This window comes from Mastacembelus armatus, chromosome 5 (assembly GCF_900324485.2).
Source record: "Mastacembelus armatus chromosome 5, fMasArm1.2, whole genome shotgun sequence".
Classification (NCBI taxonomy): Eukaryota; Metazoa; Chordata; class Actinopteri; order Synbranchiformes; family Mastacembelidae; genus Mastacembelus; species Mastacembelus armatus.
Window position 1 is genome coordinate 20,397,542 of NC_046637.1, and position 11,548 is coordinate 20,409,089.

The window sequence follows — 11,548 nt, forward strand, 5'->3', positions numbered from 1 at the left end:
CCCATGTCTCTTTTGCATGCATGTTTTCCACACACATCTCTGAATCCTTCCTCTTTCCAGCTCTTTGATCTGGTTTACCGAGAAGAGACCTTGCTGAACGTAATAAAGAGTGTGACCCGCAATGGCCGCTCCATTGTTCTTACAGCTGTGCTGGCTCTCATCCTTGTCTACCTCTTTTCCATTGTGGGTTATATCTTCTTCAAAGATGATTTCATATTGGCCGTCGATAGGATACCCAACAAAACACTTGGTACGTTGAAATACAAGTGTGTTTCCTTTCTCCTCATGGTGACACACACGCTTGGATGTCTGTAAAAAATAAATGTTGTAAATCTGAGGAAAACAAAAGGTGTATATCCAGGGGAAAAAAAACAAATGTATAAATTGTGCAGTTGCATAACTCTTTGTGTTTCCTATTGAATAGAGCATGGAGCCAGTATGGTGGGAGAGTTCTTCTCTGGTGGAGTTTGTCAGAAAGAAAATGGAGAAAACTGTTCAACAGAGGCTGTGATGGATGGTGGGTAGACAAAAGTGAAAGATAACTGTTTATGAGTGTGCATGTTTGACTGGGGTAGAGGATTGGAAGGTTCTCTTAAATTTTAAGGAATATGATCCAGAGATTAACTTGTCTGTGTGTGTGATGGGTCTAACTTTAAACTTGGTTTAAACTTGGTTTAAAGTTAGGGTTAGGCAAGTAGTGGTTATGGTTGGGGTAAGTCTGCAGGAAGGGCAAGTCTTCAGGAAATAAATAAGTCAATGTAAAAACCCCTTAAGCGTCAAAAACAAGGATGTGTGTACGTGTGAGTTACAGACTGTGTGCTTTTCTCTGGCTGTGTCTGTGCATGTTTCGGTGTGTGTGAGTATGTAAAGGTCTTTATGTCCTCTCAGACGACTGACTCAGCCAGATGAGGTTCATTCTGCTGAGCTGCAAATCTGGGCGGCTGGGTGGTCATGGGATTAAACATAGCTGGGGCAGCTGGGGACTTTCAGGAAGCTAGGTGTAACACTGCGGGGTTAAGACTCCTGTGTATTATGGGGCCAAGCCTAATGTAGGGGCCCAGGGTTGAAAGGTCAAGGATTATTGTCATCAGGTACAAGCAGGTCAATGTCAATGGGTGATGGCTCAGCGATGGCACGGAGGGTTTCTCACAAGAAATAGTTACCTCCAGCAAACTGACCTTCATGGGAAAAGTCTCCAATCAAAGATGGATATATGTGCCACCTTAAAATTGATCAGCCAACCATGTCAAATCCTCAAACTGCCTAGGACCTGACCTTGTCTAGACATCACAATCCATCTTATGTACCACCTTAAAAACTGTGTCAAATCCTCAAACTGCCTGGGACCTGACCTTGTCTAGACATCACAATCCATCATCACGAGGATACAAAATTCTGGTGGCCTGGTAGCTTGTTGTTTGTGTGGCTGGTTGGAGAAAAAAGGGCACTTTCATTATGACCTGATTCAATAAACTGATAATAGAGTAGTTAAAAGAGAATGAATTGGGAGTTAAAATGCCTGTAGTGTTGGTAATAAATATTTTTTTCAATTTTTAGTTTATCTGTCTTCTCAGTGCCCTAGATTCTATGTTTTAAATTTATAAGCTTCACAAATGAGTCACAGCCATGGAACTGACTGATCAGACAAAGCTTCGCATTCAGCCTATACAAGGAATGGCTCTGACAGAAATTGTTTGTCTCCATAGCATCCCTGGCCATCCAGCCGTCAGCAGTGGTGATTGAGGACAAGGAGCGAACGTGTGACTCCCTGCTCATGTGCATTGTCACGGTATTGAGTCACGGCCTCAGGAGTGGAGGAGGTGTTGGAGATGTTCTGCGGAAACCATCCAAGGAGGTACAACCAACAGGAATGTAACAAATCAGGAAAAAATCACAAGTTGAACTTTTATTGTGTGTTAAAAAAAAACATGCTTGCACAAGTCCCCTACCATGCGCACAATCAAATTAAGATGAATGCAATTGAAATGGTTGGAGGAAAACCTGTATTTTAAGGCAGCGAGAGGTTCATCCTAATGTGTGTTAATTATCAGCCAATACCTTATACAGTAGATGACAGGCCTTATAAGGTGTGCAGTGAAGGCTACAGTATAACAACAGGGGCTTTCTGTAAGGGATGGAGGGCATTCATAACTTCACACATGCCAAAAAAGCATTAATGGTACTTATCCAAGAATAAGACAAGATTGTACTCTACTACAAAATGTGTTACCTTGACCCACAGCACACCTGAATGACTCATATAGACTTAAATAAACCTCAGGGTCACATTTGTGTGAATTGTGTTGTTTTGGGTCAGGATTTGTTTGACATACCAGAATAACGTCTATGCAACTGGATATACCATAAATGCAAAGAGGGCACCATGGCTCACTACAATGTGTTATCTCAGTAACAGCAATAAAATGACCTTTAAATGGAATTCAGGTTTACATAAACTCAACCTTTGTCCCTTAAACTATTTTTTGTTTTACGTAAACTTTGAAATCGTGGTAGAGCATATTTCAATACTGAAACAGCTTACAGTAAAGTGGCTCTTAGCCAAAAGAAACATTTGTGACCATTAGAACAGTAAATACGTAACACTTAATTCTTCTGTGAATTACTGTTACTGAGGAATAATTTAGTAGAGTAGAGATTCAAACTGTGCGTGTGTTGTGTGTGTGTGATATGAGATCATTAGCTCAGAGTCATTAGCTCATATTGAGAGTTCTTACAGGTTTCTTCCTTTGATTCCAACAGGAGCCCCTTTTTGCAGCCAGAGTGATCTATGACCTGCTCTTCTTCTTCATGGTTATTATTATCGTTCTCAACCTCATCTTTGGTGTCATCATTGATACATTTGCTGACCTGAGGAGTGAGAAGCAGAAGAAAGAGGAAATCCTAAAGACGACATGTTTTATCTGTGGTAAGATATTAAATGAATATACATTTTCAACAATTAAAGGCATCAAGTCATCTCAGCAGTTAATGACAACAGTTCATCAACATCATGGGAATGTGACTCATGACCTTCAACACATTTTTTCCAGTGTTTTTCCCATCATAGCTGGTAGTCGTGCTCCCTTCTTAGAAATTAATAAAGCGGAAATTTCTTGCTGTTCCATCTGAGTCAAAGCTGATGCTTGACAGTGTGCAGTTTAGCTGTGCAGTACAATCTGCAGGTGTGAATGCAAAGGCTTGCAAATGATGACGGAATCAAGAGAAATCAAACGAGTGGTCTGCTACTGTGCCTCCTCTTGAATGAGTGTACGACTGCTGAGATGCAGCTTCACAACATGGCTCTGTGCAAAATGGGGGCTGTTTTTCTGGGTAGTATAAACACCAAAACGCCTCCTCTTCCCAGAATGAAGGGTTAGTCATGGCAGGTGCTGCTGTGGAGGAGGAGTGTGTCTTCCTGTTGCCATATTGGTCTTGACCATGTTAGACTGTACACTCACTCAAGCACTGGCCTTTTCCGTCACTAAGTAGTTACTTATTGGCATCACATCTGAGCAATCATTGGTTAGATTTGGTCTTACTGGTTTGTGTTGTGCAACACCATTAAGTGTTATTCCTGTGTTGCAAATGCAATGGAAGAATGTGTATTGTTTATAGGTTTGGTGTTACAAACTGTGTCTCAACATTTTCAGTTAATCTCACTTCTGATATTTTGTCTGCTCATTTTCTCATGACCCCATTTCCTCTTTTCATCATTTATGTCACATGAACTATTATATCATGTTGCGACACTAAGTGTATTTCTCCACTTTTCCAAAGTAATGAGCACTATTTTTGCATGTGTGTGTGCGTATGTGTGTGCGTGCGCGTGGATCCTTTCATTTTTAGGTTTGGAGAGAGATAAGTTCGACAATAAGACAGTCACCTTTGAAGAACACATCAAAGTTGAGCACAACATGTGGCACTATCTGTTCTTCATTGTCTTGGTGAAGGTGAAGGATTCAACAGAGTACACAGGCCCAGAGAGCTATGTGGCTGAAATGATCAGGGTAAGGATGTTGTCATGCAAATGCTTCTTGCTTTCAAACTCTTCAAAAGCCCTACCTACAAGCAAAATCTTCAAATCCACACTACAGGACTTATTGTAGGTAAACTGAAGGAGGGTTGTCTTTGGAATATAAAAAAAAAAAAAAAACCTTTTGATTTAGACATGCAGCTCTGCCCCACATTGTTTGCTACTATAGGTAAAAATGTGCGTATCTCAGATACATGCAGAAAAACTGCAAAACCGTATCATCTACTGTTGTGGTCTTTACTGAGGTTAACCATCACTCCTAAACAGCACTGAAGACTCAGTGTTATATTGGTTTGCACAGAATTGATTATTGCAACTGTTCTGCTCTGGCAATAGGAGGTAATTAAGCCACGTAACATAAATGTATCATATTCAGAGAGGTTTTCTCTGAGTATTTTATTATTTATTCATTTAAGTGATGATTTACAAAAAGGACAGTGAATAGAAACTGATTTTAAAAAAAATGCAACATCAAAAGCTATTTTATCATTAAAAATGTTGACTAGACAGGTAACGTTTGCAAAATCAACACATCAAATACATATACACGTGTGCACTTCATTTTTTTAGCATGTATCACAACTGACGCATTTTACCATACATCTCAGATGACATCTGCCATTTGCCATTTAAAATTGTTTTGATTGTTGCATCATTCTCAAAGCCTGTGAGCAGTTAGAAAGCATTTTAACTGCCAAAGGAAAGCCCCTTCTTCTGAAGTGGTTACTTTCCTGACGTACTTGTATGGCTGTCAGTTTCTGACAATTTCTCATTAGATGCCATTTAGCCCACTTCACTGCCTTGATCTGCTACAGTCAGTCTTGTGAGGAACCACCTGATGTGAGATTAACCCCGATCCCCTCTCCTATTAACCTTGCACCCCAAATGATTTTGTCAGAGGCGTATTCTGACCAAGAGGTTTTAGTGGCAGGTTGAGCGCACATGGTGCAAAAGAACCCAGTGTGCCATTAGGTGACTCTGTCATCCCTAGCATTACCTCTCATCTTCAAATTCAGCCGTTTGATCCTCCCTGTTTTGTTGTCTGAGTTGTCTATAATGACGATTAATTGCAGTGTTCACTGCTTTTCTTGTGTAACAACAACAATTATATTAATTGCAGAGATTTTTTTTTTAATCCTAAATTTAAGTCATGTTATTTTGTCTGCACAGTAGCGATAAGGGCAGGAAGATGATATGTAGCAGATAAATACTTACATTTACTAAGTTTTAGCAAATAACTATAACTTAGGAATCATTTTCCAAGTTATTTATTTATACTTAAAATGTACAGTTATAGGACTGCAGGTGGTTAGTGGTTAGCATTGTTGCCTCACAGCAAGAAGGTTCCAGGTTTGTCACCCAGCAGGGCTTTTTCTGTGTGGAGTTTGCATGTTCTCCCTGTGCTTGCGTGGGTTTTCTCCAGTTTCCTCCCACAGTCCAAAAACATGTATGTCAGGTTGATTGATGATTCTTAATTGGCTCCAGCAGATCCTTGTGACCCTAATTAGGAATAACTGGGTATTTATAATACATGAATGTACAATATTACTGTTAAAAGAAGAATTATCATAATCATATACTACACAGTATATGATTATGATAGACCTGTGTTAGTTTGAATGTACTGTGTTAAATTCTGTTTATATAATTAATTTTTGTTGTATTTTACTTATTCAACTTATATATATTTACAGTATGTTATTTTACTGAGACTTTTTATATAAAACCAAACATTTACAAAGCATAATAAATGCAGAAATCAAACAAACTCAATCGGCAAAATGGTTAATAAAACTATTAATTGCAGATTAGTAGGCAGCATTGCATTCAAACAAAGTTCAGTATGCTTCATTACAATGTTCATTACAGATTTATCCCACAGTATTTGCTATTGATTTGCAACAGAAAACTTGATTTGTTTGTCCTTTTTTTTTTCAATCTGCACTGCCTCTCTCCCACTCTGTTTCAAATTACTTGATGCTGCAATAATGTGGAATAAGCAATAGGACAGAAGGGGGTGTAGAAGTCAGACTACTCTGACAATGACTGGGACTGACGTCAATGGTGGAGGGCTCTGGGTGAAGTGTCACGTCTAAAAAGATGATGTGTGGCTCACACTAGTTACTCTCATTTGTACCGCTTCCAAAATAAGTTGATTTGAAACGTCTGCAGCCACTAACAATGGCTAATAAACGTTCAAGAATTTTTACTGGACTTTAGGGGAAAATCCCCTATCTGCCTGTGTCTATTTGGATGTGTGGTTTTTTTTTTTTTTTTTTTTTTAATTTTTTTTGGCATTTATTTGCATATTTGTAGACTGATTGAGCTGTCAGCTCATCAGGTGGCTTGTGGCATGGCTGTGACGTTTTCTGTTGCTGTTTTAACCACACAGCATCCTGTTTCTCTGTCATGCCCCGTGCGGTTTTAATAATGAAATATGTACTTCCGTCATTTCCAATGAACCAGCATGATCTAGAGTCTTAAGTTGTGCGTGCACTTCTCAGTTTACTGGAAGTGCTTTCATTTGTAAACACTCGGGATGGAAAGAGGGCTGGGCTGCTGCTGAAAACGCCGTCAAACAAACACACGTGTGCCTTTGGCTGACAGGCAGAACCCATAATGGGGAAATGACCGCTGTCATGTTTAGTTCTTTCTTTTTTTTTTTTTTTTTTTTTTTTTTAAAAGCATAGGAACAATGTTTTATCTGTAGGTATTTCTAATATTAGACTATCCAATTACATCACTATATTAATAGAAATGACACATTCTTAGTCTATACACATGGAAATCACCAGCACATATATGAAAAGAAATATACTGATTAGAGCTTGAAGCTGTGTTCAGATACAGTATGTGTATGTGTGTTGGGGGAGGGGCAGGTGAACTAGGTAAACATAGTCTCTTGTCTGTTTGCATTCAGGAAGTGGAACTTGTTCACAGCCATCTTCTCCTCCTTTCAGAATGACTATGTGCTGCTCATTATTTTAGTGTTATGTGATTCCCCTTGGGCGGCTGTCTGACCCAGGACTGGTTTGTGGTTTAGGAAGGCCACCTCACTTGCCCCTACGTCTTTAAATCAACCTCTGAAACCTAGGGACTTTTTCAGCCCAGTTCTTCAGCATTGCACTGTTCCTGGCCAGTGACCTCAGCAGCTGCACAGCAGTCATTCATGCTGCATGATGGCTGATAGCTCTGCTGATTGAGGGCACATGACAGTACCATGGGTGTGTGGAATGCGCGTTTATGTTTTTAGAGAATTAAACATAGATGCGTTCACATGACCCCAGCTTATTTGAGGGTAGGTTCAGGCAATGAATAATGGCATGTGATGGTCAAGTGGCGGAGGAGGCAAAAGTGTGAAAGAATGCAGCCAAGTTGCCCTCAGGCATATTTGAACCCAGTAAACCGTGAGGCAGTTGCTGGGTGAATTTTCACTGTTGCTTTTGCATACGTACATACAGTGCAATGAAGTCACAAAAATATTCTGTTCCATAGCATAATATGCACCCTTAGCACTGCTTGATGTCAGTTCTATTACAGAAGTACTGTTTTCCTGGTAGTTTTTATTAATGCTAAATCTGTAAGCCCCTAGTACAGCCCTCAGTTGATCTGGTTCACTCCTATGGTTACTGATGGTGACAGCAAGTTGAGTTTAATACTACGAATAAACACCAAGATTTGATCTGATGCCACAAACCGCTATTCCTGTTGCACTACTCCCTCTAAACTGATGGCCACTCTTGTTTTGTCGAAGCATTAATGCTAAACAATTGCCACTGACTTCTGTGACAAACACACTGTGTCTATCTTGAATCCAGAACCCTGTTCTTTTTACAGGAGCATGTGAGAGCTGTGTTTTAAATATAATAAAATGAGGAACTTGCTTCTGTGTCTCAGTTTACAGATATTTGTAAGTTTGCCATTTTATGTGTGTGTTTGTGTGTGTGTACATGGTAAGATTAGATGTGACGGAAACATGTCAGTGACAAGTGGCTTGTCTGTTACGAGCCCTGATATCCCATGTGATTCTAATGCGGAAAGTCCCTCATGATTAGTTTGACTATGAGTAGGCTTCAAATCACTGCACACAGCCAAAGAGACAAAACAGGATCTGTGGTGAAAAACACACATCAAATAGGGCTTAGCAGTTGAATTTTCAATAACAGCAAAAAGATAGAAAATAAAGCCAGAAGAATCACAGAGTGCCATACAGAATCTTATTAACCAGACTTTTATGTACTGACTCTAATCATCCGGGTTTCTGTTTACCAGGAACACAACTTGGATTGGTTCCCGCGGATGCGCGCCATGTCCCTGGTCAGCAGTGATGCAGATGGGGAGCAGAATGAGATCAGAAACCTACAGGAGAAACTGGAGTCCACAATGAAACTGGTGTCCAACCTCTCAGGCCAGCTGACTGAGCTCAAAGAACAGGTTGGCAAAACTAGAGTGAAACACTGACAAAGACTTTGATGTCTCTGACTTCATCACGGGGAAACATAAAGAGTGAGAGCACTAGCTTTTCTGTAGATGTCTACAGCAGTAGACGTTGCTCAAGGTTTGTTTGACGCTCATCGCCCTTTAGATGTAGAATTTACTAATTTCAAAAGGTGATGAGTCATAGTTCACGGCACAACTCATAATCCAGTTTGATTATCATCGATGACCAAAAGTCCATTGTTAGTGAATTTCTCTATTTATTGTTGACCTCTTTCCAAAGATTGAAATATTTATTTGCTGTCTACTTATTGATTTATTTATTTATTCACAAGAAGATGATTTTCTCAGTAATTAGAAGAGAACAGTTCTTTCAAAATAATCACTTTTGAGTAGACTGGCTAGTGAGTTGTTTTTTTTCTTGTTTGTCAAGAATTAAGACTGTCTGTTTGTGTGATTTCCAGTCATTAAATTCTGATGTGGTTATACTAAGTCACTGATGTGAATAAATTCTAGGTGGTATTAAGCTGTGTAAGAATACATTCTGCTGATATTGCATATAACAGCGATGGAATTGCTGCAATCTGCTGCTTCTAGTAAACAGAATTGTAAAAATGCCTTTACCCGCGAAATGAGAACTATCTGTGAGGAAGTGAATGTTATCGAGACATTTTGACCCAGACAGGGGGGAAATGATCATTGTGTTGCTGAAAGCTGTGAAGGGCACACTAGCATCAGTCACATTTCCCTCCAGATTTAGCCTTTGTATGGCCCGATTTAATTTTATTCAGAAAGAATTCAAAAAGTACGGTAATTACTGTAATGGAAATTTTCTATTTTCTCAGAAAGAATGATCCTTGACAATAAAGCACAAACAGGAAAATGGTGCAACAGGTCTTCTCTACATTGGTTTTAAAGGAATAAAAAATGTCAGAATTCTGTTTCTGTCTACTTATGTTTTAATGATATTTCTCTTGAACAGATCCCTCAGTGCAAAATTATTTCTCCTGGAACACTCATTACAAGACCACTTTAACTTCTCACTTTTAATATTGTTGTGTTTCAGTGTTAGGATGCACATCATTACTTTATGTTAATTAATGTTAATTTTTAGCAGAAAACCTATCCTTATATAAAGGCTAACACCTGTGTTATGACTCATGGTCTTTGCTTGATCTCTGAAATTTCTTTTGACTGAGTTTCATATTGGTATTTGGTATTCTGCTGCTTTCGTCAGTATACACAGCAATGTGGATGACAAGGCCGCCAGGATTTCAGAGGAACCCATTTCAGCTCAGCCGAGTGTGCAGCTGGCTGTTAGTTTCTGTAAAGTTATATGAAAGAATAAAGGCTGTAAACCAGAAAAGCTGTCAGCAGCAGAAGAGGACGTGCATGCCAACAGTGGTACAGGTGGCTAAGGTTTTTTGATCTGTCTTCTCTGTGATCTTCAGATGACGGAACAGAGGAAGCAGAAGCAGCGCATTGGGCTGTTGGGACATCCTCAGCACATGAATGTCAACCCCCAGCAGCCTGCATAGTGTCACCTGATAGGGCCTCGAAGCTGCTCAGCATCGCCTGTGTGTCTCAGCGGAGCGTGCAATCCTCAGGCGGCCACTGCACATAATGTATACTGCACTGAGTGTGAGTGTAACTAATAACGGTAGGGAAACGTTGTAACATAGGTATTCATAAGATGATGTGTAGCTCTACCCCACGCACGTTACTACTACAAACAGTAACACTCGCCCACCTCGTTCTGTTCAGTCTAGTTGAAATTGGTGCCAAATGTTTTCTATGTAGAAATAAATTGGATTTCTCAACACATGGCCTTTACTAGTTGAACTTGAAACATGATGAAGCTAATAGTAGGGAATAGTCCCATATGTTTTTCTTGTAATGTTCTCAATTTATATTTCTTGCATAATGAGCAGTATTAAATGTCTTATTTTTGTATGTTGTGCAATATATTAACTTAAATATGCAACCTCATTGGTGTGTAGATTTAAGTTTCATAAATCCTATTTAATTTAAAAGTGTGGGCCAATATTTTTGTTTGTACTTTGTCGCTGGATAAAATAGGGAGTCTGTGGTTGTCTTTACTTAAGCAAGTATAGAGATAATATTTAATAAGCTGGCCTCCTCAATTTTACTTTTGATTTCTTGAAAATGAGCATACTTCCTGAGTGTCAACTACACTCTGTAGAGAGTAGTGTGTCATGTGAGAGCAATATATACTGATAATTTTCTTTCATCTGTGATAAATCTAATGGTGTCATATCTCTGCTAACTTATTTTATGATAAATTTGCTTTATTGATTCTAATATTCAAAGGATATTTAGAATTATTGACTCGTCTGTCAGATATACTAATAATTTCTTGGTTGTCATTCATGCTGTTACTATTTGCTCAGGACTTATATACTTTTTACTTAATAAGTAGTGTATTCTGTCCTGTTTTGCAGCAAACTTGTTCTATTTGTGCCTGTTTTGCCCCATTTAAACTTTAATACATGTTTGCTGCTTGCAGGATTTACTAACCTTTACGTTCATGTTCACTAAAGTGTATTAGTTTGTTCATTCATTTAAAATTTAAGCACCATCAATTTGTATATTAAAGTAGAATTATTTATTAAATTCATGTAATTGTCCTTTACTTCATGTGCTTTGTTTGATTATTGCTAATAAGTTATAAGAAATGATCGATATAAAGTGAGCTGTTTTTTTTTATTTGTTGTGTAATAATCAGTTCACTTGATTTTCAATCAGTCAGCGATCAGTGCATCACAGATGACGCATATCTGTTAATTATGGCATTGTACTGGCCTTTTTTTTTTTTCTTCAGTACCTAAGCAAACCTAAACATCATGTAAATATCACTGGTATATAGTTTATAAATACATATACCAGTTCACTTAATAGTAGGAAAACTGAAGGAAGACATCTATATTGTGTGTGACATTTTAGTTACAACGGTAAATTTCAGGGTTTTCAGTAAACACGGTATTCCATATGAGTCAAATACACACATTTCATGTTTTCCAGTTCATAAATAAAACTAGGCCGTGTACTGAATTAATC

At 38.6% G+C, this 11,548-nt stretch overlaps 1 protein-coding gene and 1 long non-coding RNA gene across 10 annotated transcripts in view; one reads left to right on the plus strand and one right to left on the minus strand.

Annotated features, from left to right (window-relative positions):
- The window catches only part of itpr1b (inositol 1,4,5-trisphosphate receptor, type 1b), a 70,990-nt gene extending 59,867 nt beyond the window's left edge, over positions 1-11,123 (plus strand). For all 9 annotated transcript variants that reach the window (XM_026307803.1, XM_026307805.1, XM_026307807.1 and 6 more), the window contains 7 exons: positions 61-250; positions 425-517; positions 1,707-1,855; positions 2,761-2,926; positions 3,847-4,007; positions 8,306-8,467; positions 9,922-11,123. In XM_026307803.1, the coding sequence (XP_026163588.1) occupies positions 61-250; positions 425-517; positions 1,707-1,855; positions 2,761-2,926; positions 3,847-4,007; positions 8,306-8,467; positions 9,922-10,008 (1,008 nt within the window). In that variant the 3' untranslated portion in view covers positions 10,009-11,123. The remainder of the gene's footprint in view (positions 1-60; positions 251-424; positions 518-1,706; positions 1,856-2,760; positions 2,927-3,846; positions 4,008-8,305; positions 8,468-9,921) is intronic.
- Positions 184-3,753, minus strand: LOC113130861 (uncharacterized). The gene is made up of 3 exons (XR_003295736.1): positions 3,031-3,753; positions 2,736-2,868; positions 184-309 (listed from the first exon to the last, which is right to left on the minus strand). It is a non-coding gene; the product is annotated as an uncharacterized LOC113130861 (long non-coding RNA).
- Positions 11,124-11,548: the final 425 nt, after the last annotated feature.